This window comes from Mesoplodon bidens (genome assembly GCF_964165515.1).
Source record: "Mesoplodon bidens genome assembly, chromosome: 4".
NCBI classification, from domain to species: domain Eukaryota; kingdom Metazoa; phylum Chordata; class Mammalia; order Artiodactyla; family Ziphiidae; genus Mesoplodon; species Mesoplodon bidens.
This window is the reverse complement of record NC_138160.1, coordinates 151,685,556-151,695,394: the sequence shown is the minus strand read 5'-3', so window position 1 is coordinate 151,695,394 and position 9,839 is coordinate 151,685,556. Positions and strand designations below refer to the sequence as shown.

General features: G+C 62.8%; 1 protein-coding gene across 2 annotated transcripts; it reads left to right on the top strand.

Annotated features, from left to right (window-relative positions):
* Positions 1–3,761: 3,761 nt before the first annotated feature.
* On the top strand, positions 3,762–9,839 carry WDR18 (WD repeat domain 18). 2 transcript variants are annotated; one of them, XM_081232301.1, is made up of 10 exons: positions 3,762–4,020; positions 5,217–5,327; positions 6,494–6,627; positions 6,908–7,049; positions 7,458–7,691; positions 7,779–7,843; positions 7,929–8,053; positions 8,278–8,444; positions 9,139–9,207; positions 9,440–9,839. In XM_081232301.1, the coding sequence occupies exons 1-10, from the start codon at positions 3,778–3,780 to the stop codon at positions 9,569–9,571; spliced, it is 1,422 nt and encodes a 473-aa protein (XP_081088427.1). In that variant the 5' UTR covers positions 3,762–3,777; the 3' UTR covers positions 9,572–9,839. The 2 variants fall into 2 exon arrangements, with proteins under 2 accessions (XP_081088427.1, XP_081088428.1); XM_081232302.1 differs by having other exon boundaries at positions 3,768–4,020; positions 7,548–7,691.

Here is a 9,839-nt window from a genome sequence, read left to right as displayed (position 1 = left end):
TTTTAACAGAGAATGGCTCCTGTGGTGGTTTTTTGGGCGTCGCCCCACCCCCACCCTGGGTCCTGGCAGCAGAAGGCACAGGGCCTGACCCAGACAGCGTCCAGCAGGGACTGTGCCCCCCAGGGGACACTGGGCCACGTCCAGGGATGTGTGCGCTCCTGGCATAGAGTGGGGGGGCTGGGGGGCCCACAGAGGACGACCTTCCCCCATGTCAGCAGTGCTGGGTGGTGTCACCTTGACCTTCTGTGGGTGAGATGCACGGAGCTGCCCCACGCCCACTGGGAGCAACCCAAGCAGTCTTGGCTGCGACAGGGGTCCACTCTGCCCCCCCAACCCCCAGCCTTCCTGCTGTGGTTCAGTCCACATTTCTACACTTGACTTGTGGCCGCAAAAAAAGCAGACCAAGGGGCGGGCTCAGCCCTCGGGGCAGTTTGCGACCCCTGGGCTCAGCGCACGTGGAAGGGAAACCCCACACACAGGCAAACCAGCACAGCAGGGTTTTCTGGGCATCCATTTCTCAGCCACGTCTTGCCCCCACCCCCTGCCCAGAGGACGTGACGGGCTCAAGGTCAGCGCGGCCGGATGGTGGGCAGGGCAGGCCTCCTGCCACACGGCTCCCCTGCCACCTGCTCCAGCCACGGCTGGCCTGGGCCGGTCCCTCCCGCCGGGGTCAGCCCCCAGGTCTGCGTTGAGTGAGGAAAAACAACTCACTCCTGTTGCAGACGCCTCCCTGTGGCCCATCCACGTGGTTCCAGCCTCTGTGGGCCTGGGGGACCGGGAGAGGTCAGAGGACAGGGGTCAACCCACCTGCCCCTCAGAGCCCCCTGCCCCCGCAGGGATGTAAAGTGTTTTTTTGTTTTGTTTTTTTGTTTTAAAAAGGCCCATTCAGGGCTTCCCTGGTGGCACAGTGGTTGGGAGTCCGCCTGCTGATGCAGGGGACGCGGGTTCGTGCCCCGATCCGGGAGGATCCTACATGCTGCGGAGTGTCTGGACCCGTGAGCCATGGCCGCTGAGCCTGCGCGTCCGGAGCCTGTGCTCCGCAGTGGGAGAGGCCATGGCAGTGAGAGGCCTGCGTACCGCAAAAAAAAAAAAAAAAAAAAAAAGGCCCATTCAGCAAACTGGATCGGCCTGTCCAGCATCTTCATTCCTCCTCTGAAGAGGCCCAGAGATGGGGCAAGAGGCCCTGAGGTCACACAGCCCTGGGGCAGGGGGTAAGCAGGGAGGGGGTCAGGCTCCGCCACCTCCTCCCCAGCCTCCCAGATCCCCGAGGAGCCTCCCGCCTGCTGGGCCTCCCGCTCTGTGCTTGTGAGGAGGTGCAGGGAGCCTCCCAGGTGAAATTCAAAACCATGTCTGATCAGCAGAGCTGCGGGAGCCCACGAGGAGCTAAAGGAAGGTTTGGATGAAAGGACGCCGGAAAAAGAAGAGGGTTTTCGCTGGAGTCATCCGCCTTCCCCTCCGCCATTAGTGCACTTAACAGGGCGGCCCCACAAAGGCCAGGGCTGCTGGGTTTGTTCCTGGGTCCCCGCCGCCCCAGGTGGGCAGGGAGTGAGATGGGGCAGTGTACCCTGGGCCTGCAAACAGGAGGCGCTCAGTACATGTGTAGGGAATGAGGGGCTTAGACCCGGAGGGGTTGTGCAGACCTCTGTGCCTCAGTTTCCCCATCCTGCTCCCACCGCCAGCCTCATGCCCTCCAGGCCTAGGATTTAGTGGATCTAGGACCAGGAACCAGGCTGGCACCAAGGAGGTCTAGTGACTGGGTGGTCCGAGAGGCCCCAAAGTGTGGCTTTTGTCTTGCCCTTCTGACACAACTGGTCTGTCCTCATTCCGGAACCAGGCTGGGGGTGGGGTGACCTCTGACCCCACACAGCAGCCTGGCCGAGCTGGGTCCCCCCAGGAGGGGCGGAGGGGAAACAGGAGGAGTGGAGGGAGAGGCCTGGGAAGGGGCCGGGCCAGCACTCCAGCTGCCCTGCCCTCCAGCAGAACCATGGCCTGCCCCTGCCTGAGTGTCCACAGCAGCGACTTGTTTGCACAACTGGCCCCCCTGCAACCGGCACCTGCAGGGCCCACCCTGCGTCCTGGAACCTGGGTGCTTGGCAACTTCCAGGCCAGACCTCCGCAGATGAGGACACACACCCAGGGCTCGAATCAGCATCCCTGATTTGCACATGGGGAAACTGAGGCCCAGAGCTGTGCAGTGACCTACCTGCCCCGCTGCTCAGAAGGACCAGGTTCAAGCCCTGAGTTGGTGGCTAGAAGAAGGCTGCCTTGGTCCACCCCCGGGGGTCGCAGTGTGTGCCCATTCTCAAATGGGGCTCCACAGAATGCCCAGGATTCAGGATTCAAAGAAAGATGTGGTTTTGGGAAAACAGTATCTGAAAAATGTAAACTAGCATTCAAGGTGTTTCATTTTTCTTATTCCCAGTAAGAAAAAAAGAAAAAAAGTTTGAGGAACCAGGGAGGGAGCATCAGCTGGTTCTGGGGGTGGAAATCAGGAACAGTTGGTTCTAGCTCCAATCCGTCTTTGGACTAGATGGTCCTTGCTTCAGTGTCCTCTTTTGGCAGCTTCTGGAGGTTTGGACACCCAGCTGTCCCCAATTTACAAAAGTTCTTCAGTTTCACATGACCTCCCCCCACCACCCCGCCGGGGATAAAATAAAATCCAGGTCCCCATATCCAGCTTCCCCCTCCATGATCCGCCTCAGGGCCTTTGCACGTACCTCTGCCCCTCTTTCTCTTCAGGTTGTTAGTTCCCGCTCTAAGGACACCTGCTCTGGGAAGCCCCTCCTCCAGATCAGGCAGGTCCCCCCTGACGCCCCTCCTCCCGGTTGCTGCTTCTTGCTGTGGCCCCTGGGCTGGGAGCAACTCCGACCGGCATCCCGGTCGGTGGCTCGAGCCTGCCACCTGGCGGCCGGGCCTGGGGCTGCGGAGCCCCAGGGTCCGGGCGCCGTTCCTCTTCCAGGAAGGCCCCTCCTCCGCTCTCCTCTCCACCATCCCCTCCCGGATAGCAGAGCGGGATTGGGGGACGCACCCCGCACCCAGTCTCCCCAATGTTGCTTGTGGGTACGCCGCCCAGGACAGCCATGAGACCGCGACTCCTGAGCGAAATTCCCCCTTTTCAAAGGTTAACAACTAATTCCACATTTTAAAATGCCCTGTTTGTAGACGTGGCCTGCGGCCGGCAGCGCTAACGCGAAATTGTTGGGTGCTCCCCAGACAGAGCTCGCGACTTGTTCGACCCGCACCAAGTTGCCGAAATAAAAATGTGGATTTTGTGGCCCCCGAAGAAGAGAGGTCCGGCGGAGGCGGACGATGGATCCGTGAATATGCGTCTAACTACGTTTTGAACACCAACTACCTGTTATGTTAGGTGCGTAATCTGTTTTACGTGCAGTGTCTCATTCGGGCCTGTGAGGTCGGTATTCAATATCTGCACGTTAAAAATCATCATCATCATCATTCGAGAGGTTGAGTGCTTGACCAAAAGCGCCCAGTGGAAATGGCCAAGCCAGACCTCCAGGCTCTGAAGCTACTAACTGCTCTCAGGAGACACTCGGCCTGGGTTTCTCCATTTATTTTTGGAAGAAATCTTCCAAGATCTCTAACCAGGCTGTGCGCCCCTTAATTCTCCGCGGAGCGGGAAAGAAAAGCCCACCTGATTCACAGGGCGGCCCCCTCCCCGAGTCCTGTGCGCACGCTCGGGTCGGCCAGCCGCCGGGAGCCGGGCAACGTGGGCACCGCTCTAGCCGGCACGGCGCAGTCGCCCGCGTCTCGCTAGTGATGACGCATGTCCTGGGCGGTGGAGAAGGCATGATGGCGGCGCCCATGGAGGTGGCCGTGTGTACCGACTCGGCGGCCCAGCTGTGGAGCTGCGTCGTGTGGGAGCTGCACTCGGGCGCCACTCTGCTCACATACCGCGGCGGCCAGGCCGGGCCTCGCGGCCTGGCGCTGCTCAATGGCGAGTACTTGCTGGCGGCGCAGCTGGGCAAGAACTACATCAGCGCCTGGGAGCTACAGAGGAAGGTTCGGCGGCACGCGCCCGGGCGCCGTTGGCGGGATGCGCGGGGCTCACGGGCCTGGGGTCGGAAGAGGGGGCGGTGGGATCCGCACGGGTCCTGAACCCCGGTGGGAACTGGGGAATCCTATTAGGATGCTCTGCGCACGCGCGGGTCTGGGGGCTTTTTGGTGGGGGGAGGGAGCCGCGCGCCCGGCGTCGGTGGGAGCGGTTAGGGCGCTGCGCGCACGCGCTGAGCTGAGGGTGGGCTGCGGCTTGGAGGTGTGGCGGGCGGGCTTCTGGGCAGCCAGCGGTGCGCACGCGCACAAGGAGAGCTGGTGTGGGTCCCTTGGGGGCCCTGCGCTGGACCCGGCGTGGGGTGGGAAGTGTAATTGAAAGGAGTTTGCCGTAGGGGTTCCGTGGGCATCGTAGGCTTGGAGGGTGAAGGTCCGAGGCTTGGGGGAGCCCGCTGAAGGGTAGCCCGGAGACTTGTGTATTTATCACCCTTGAAAAGACACTTATTTTTTGCCATTAGGGCCCATGGTTTCTCCTACAGAAACTTCAAAATGCACCCCCTGAAGCTGCTCGCCACCTGTTTTTGCCAGCTGACATCTCTTTTGGCAAGCTCTGTGTTCCGGCTCTGCCTGGTGTGGTACACACACAAAGTCGAGAAATTGTTCCATTTTAGACATTTAGAAACTGACGCTCAAGATCCCAGGCGAGACGTCAGGGGATGCAGGACTGGGGCGAAAGCCTAGGGGCCAGACGGTTCCTCTGACCCCCAGTCCAGAGACGCACTGTCTTACCTTTTTTTTTTTTTAATATTTATTTATTTATTCGTTTATTTGGCTGCGCCAGGTCTTAGTTGTGGCAGACGGGATCTTCGTTGCCGCGTGCAGGATCTTTAGTTGGGGCACGTGGTATCTAGTTCCCTGGGGACCAAACCTGCCCCCCGCCCCATCCCTGCACTGGGAGCACGGGGAGTTGCAGCGCTGTCTTGCTTTTCAGGCGAATCCACAGGCCTCCACCTCCACCGCCCCCCCTGCAAAGCTTCAGCTGGAGCAAATACCCCCCTTCCTGAACCATGGATTTGGTCAAACCACCCCTGTCCCCACTACTCTTTCTGGTCCTCTTGGACTTACCAGCTGTCTGGGTGCCCCTCCCACTCGCCTCGCTTCCCCCTGCTCCTTCATCAGGCATGAAACTCAGAAGCTTCTTTCTCTAGGACCAGCTTCAGCAGAAGATCATGTGCCCCGGACCGGTCACCTGTCTTACCACGTCGCCCACCGGCCTCTACGTCCTGGCAGGGATCGCAGAGAGCATATACCTGTGGGAGGTGAGCACAGGTGCACAGAACCGAGGTGGCAGGCTCAGCTCGCGGGCTGCCAGCTGAGATCACTGACCCAGTTGTCACCGACAGTCGGTTACATTTGTGGGGGAAGCTCACCTCACTTCCTGCGTAGACAGTGCAGGATCTGAGACAACAGGACAAGGCCTTTCCTGACCTCGGCACCGGCAAAACGACCTTCCTGGCTGCCCCAGAGATCAGCAAAGAGAACCGACTGTTCTCTGTGGACTGTCCGAGGCCCGAAGATATGAGAGGGAGCTGGTAATCTCACCCCGGAGCTCTTAAACCTCAGTATGTGATTCTGAAACTAAGAGGCCTTGCTCAGGCGCAGGGAGAGAAACTGAGGCAGGTCGCCCTGTGGTAGAAATCCTCCCTCTGTTCGCTGTCAGGCTGGTGCAGGGTGTGTGGGCAGACGTCAGCGGCCCGTCCACCGTCAGCAGACGTCTCAGGTGGTTGGCCTCCTTGATGGGGGACACTGTGTGCTCCTGGCTCCCCACCCTCTTGGAGAATTCCTGGCCAGCGTGAGCTGTGGCCACGAGGGGGCGCCCCACGGGGCCAACCGAAGGCTGGTGCACAGGCTAGGGGCTTTCTGATGCCTGTATCCGCCTCTGCGTGTAGCCTCTCTCCTTCCTTTTGCGGGGGGTGAGCGGCTGTGTGTCTGTGTCCAGGTGTTCCTCTTACACAGACAGTGGCCACCTTGCTCCCACGTCACCTCATCTGAATTGATTACGTCTTCAGAGATTATGTCCTGTTCAAGGGAGGTCACAGGTTCCAGAGGTTGGGCGTGGATACATGTGTCTGGGGGACACAGTTCAACCTACGGCAGCATCTGTGTCCCCCGCCAGCCAGCTCGGAAGATGGTGACTTGCAGCTGTGGCTGCAAGGATCGGCTCTGGGTCCAGCCGATCCTGGAGAGACCCTCCCTCACCAGCCCTCCTCGGCCTTGTCCTCTCGCTGACACCTTCCCTGGGGCTGTGTCATCTCACTGGGGACAGGGTGGGAACAGGTGCTCTCAGGACCCAAGGGGGCACGGCCCACCAGCCTCCCTGTTCACTTCAGAGCCGCAGGTCAAGCTCTGGTGCAGGGGGCCTGGGGTGGCCCTCGTGGGCCCTCCCCCAGGGCTCCCCGTGACCCTTGCCCCTTTGCCCCCCCAGGTTTCCACGGGGAACCTTCTGGTCATCCTGAGCCGCCACTACCAGGACGTGTCATGCCTACAGTTCACGGGGGACAGCAGCCACTTTGTCTCGGGGGGCAAGGACTGCCTGGTGCTGGCTTGGAGCCTCTGCAGGTAGAGCCCTGGCCCTGGCGGCTCCCCATCCAGCTGTAGCCTCTGGCCGGGCGAGGCCTTAACCACGAGGGCGCAGAACCTGCTGTGCAGAGAGGCCAGGCCCCGGGGTGGGAAGGGGCTCCAGGTCAGGTAGGCTGGTGCCAGGAGGACGGGGCCCTGGGCAGCTACCCAGGACTTTTATTCGGGTGAGGGGGCCTGGTTGCTGCCCCGAGACAGGGTATAAAGGCATCGAGATGGGGGCCGCCCTCCCCGCTGAGGTCCGGCTCCTCCCCTCCCCAAGCGTGCTGCAGGCAGACCCCTCCCGGACCCCCGCCCCCCGGCACGTGTGGTCTCGCCACACCCTCCCCATCACAGACCTGCACTGTGGCTTTGGTGGGCCCCTGGCCCGGGTGGCCACCGCCTCGCTGGACCAGACAGTGAAGGTAGGGCCCTGCCCTGACCCCCGCAGTGGATCTGTGAGCTGAGCCTGGTGGCTGGCGGGTTCCTGGCCCATGGGAGCCAGAGCATCATCTCCTCCCGCTGGCTGGTGGCTCCAGACAGCTCTTAATCCCCTGCTGCCTTCGGCCTCAAGGACGTCTGGGGGCGGGGGTGGGGGGCGGGCAGTCCAGGCCTGTGTTGGCTTGGAAATTCCCACTTGGCCACTGCACCTGGCAGCTCCTGGCCAAGCTTCAAGGGATTTGAGGGAATTCTCAGGTCTTCGTCCCTGGTTGGGGCAGTCCAGGGCTGACCTGGTGGTGGCCTGGGGGCTGACAGTAACTGAAGCCGGTGGTGGCGAGGGGTCCCAGCGTGAGAACCCGGTCCCCCAACCCCCAAGACCCCTGTGGTGACAGCTCCCGTCTGAGGTTCCTGTGGCATCCAGAGTCTCCCGGCTGGGCTGCTGCGCTCCACTCTCAGACCCATGCCCCCATCCCCGCCCCCAGCTGTGGGAGGTCTCCTCCGGCGAGCTGCTGCTGTCTGTGCTCTTCGACGTGAGCATCATGGCCGTGACCATGGACCTGGCTGAGCATCACATGTTCTGTGGTGGCAGTGACGGCTCCATCTTCCAGGTCGACCTCTGCACCTGGGTGAGTGGGCATGGGGGGCCAGGGGTGCGCGGCTTGGGGCTGAGATGTAGCCGTGCCCTGTGCTCACCAGCCCTCTGGCTTCCACAGCCCGGGCAGAGAGAGAAGAGCTTCCAGCCGGAGCAGGACCACGGGAAGGTGTTCAGAGGGCACAGGTACGGGGACGGGGTCGACCAGGAGGTGGGGGGTGGGTCATTGTGCCGCCCTCCCCCGGGCGCCAGGTGACCTGTCTGTCCTCAGGAACCAGGTGACCTGCCTGTCAGTGTCCACGGATGGCAGCGTGCTACTCTCGGGCTCCCACGACGAGACGGTGCGCCTCTGGGATGTGCAGAGCCAGCAGTGCCTCAGGACGGTGGCTCTCAAAGGTGGGCGCACGCAGCCCTCCTGGAGGCCCTGGGCCCGGGGGGACTTGCCCTTTCGTCCACACCGTGGGCGGCCTGGGGCTGGAGCAAGGACTCGGGGTTTGCCTCGTGGAGGTTGGGGACGGGAATGCACGGGAGTGTCAGGGCCAGGTGGGTGGCTGGAGGAGCGGAGGGTGGGAGCCCGGACCCATTGAGGGTGCGTCCCGATTGCCGCCTGCCCGCCCCAGGCCCCGTGACCAACGCCTGCATCATGCTGGCGCCCATCAGCATGTTGAGCTCCGACTTCAGGCCCAGCCTGCCCTTGCCCCACTTCAACAAGCACCTGCTGGGCACGGAGCATGGGGATGAGCCACGCCACGGGGGCCTCACGCTGCGCCTGGGCCTCCACCAGCAGGTATGTCTCAGCCCCAGTAGGGACCCCCACCCTTGGGCCTCAGTCTCTGCGGTGTGACTCTGGGTGCCCTTGGGTCGGGTCCTGGTGGGGACCTTCCACATGCTCCTCTGCTGAAGAGGCTTCTCTGCCCTTGTCGTTGAGGCCAGCCTGATGGCTGGTCCCTGACCTCAGGAAGCCCTGGAACCTTCCAGAGAGGGAGCAGGCCACGCACAGGGTGTTGTTCCAGGGGCTGATCAGGACCCAGAGGTTGTGCACGGGCAGCCACCTTCTCCAGCTGGGCAGCAGGAGCGCTCACAGCCCCACTGCCCATGGGACCCCCTTCCGTGATGGTCTGCCTGCCCCTCCAGGCCCCCGGGGCCCCTCCCTGCGTGTCCTCAGCACGGCCAGCCTTGCCCACTGAGGCCGGGCTCTGTCTGCTGTCTCTGCACCTCAGAGTCACACGAGCCTGCGGGACTGTCCACGCCCCTCCCGGCGGCTTGATGGATGGCTGTGCCAGGCTCCAGGCTGCTGGCCCAGGGCAGCGTGCCCAGACGGGGTCCAGCGGGAGACGGATGGCCTCTGGGCGGCAGTGGGGTCCGTCATCTCACTGGGCAGCTGAGCCCTCCCAGGGCTGGAGGCACTAGCCGACCATTTGTATGCACGTCCCTCGAGGCCTGATGGGAATGGCCAGCTAATGCGGCCCCTTCTGTTCCAGGGGTCAGAGCCCAGCTACCTGGAGCGGGTGGAACAGCTGCGCGGGGTGATGTGCAGCACGTTGGAGAAGGTGGGAGGGGAGAGGCCCCAAGATGGGGGAGGGGCGGGGCCCAAGATGGGGGCTTGTCTGGAGGGAAGGGCGGCAGGGGGCCTGGGCCTGGGTTGGAAGGGATGTGCCCCTGCCCCACCCTCTGTCATGGACCGTGGGGTCAGTGGCCCTCAATGCCAGCCTCGCCCCCGCTGCCTGCCATGGGATATCTGAGGCCCGCTCCCACTCTGAGCATTTTGCCGCCCTCCCCCAGAGCGTGCTGGGTGGCCAGGACCAGCTGCGGATCCGCGTGGCAGAGCTGGAGGACGAGGTGCGGAACCTGCGCAAGATCAACCGCGACCTCTTCGACTTCTCCACGCGCATCATCACTCGGCCGGCCAAGTGAGCGTGTGCACCCGACCCCGGCCAAGTGAGGTCCAGTGAGCGTGCGCGCAGCCGGGACCCGCACCCGGACCTGCCCCCTGGGCTCCCCCCAGGACCCTCCCGACTGGCTGGCAGAGCCCGAGGCCCGAGCCCATCCTCTGCCAGCGTCCTGTCATTTGGATTTGTCACCCCCACCAGGGGTCGTGGTCCAGTGTTGACCCGCTGCCCTTCCGTGACCTGCCATGTCATGTTGGTGCTGTGCCATGTCTAACAAAAGAGCTGAAATCCTG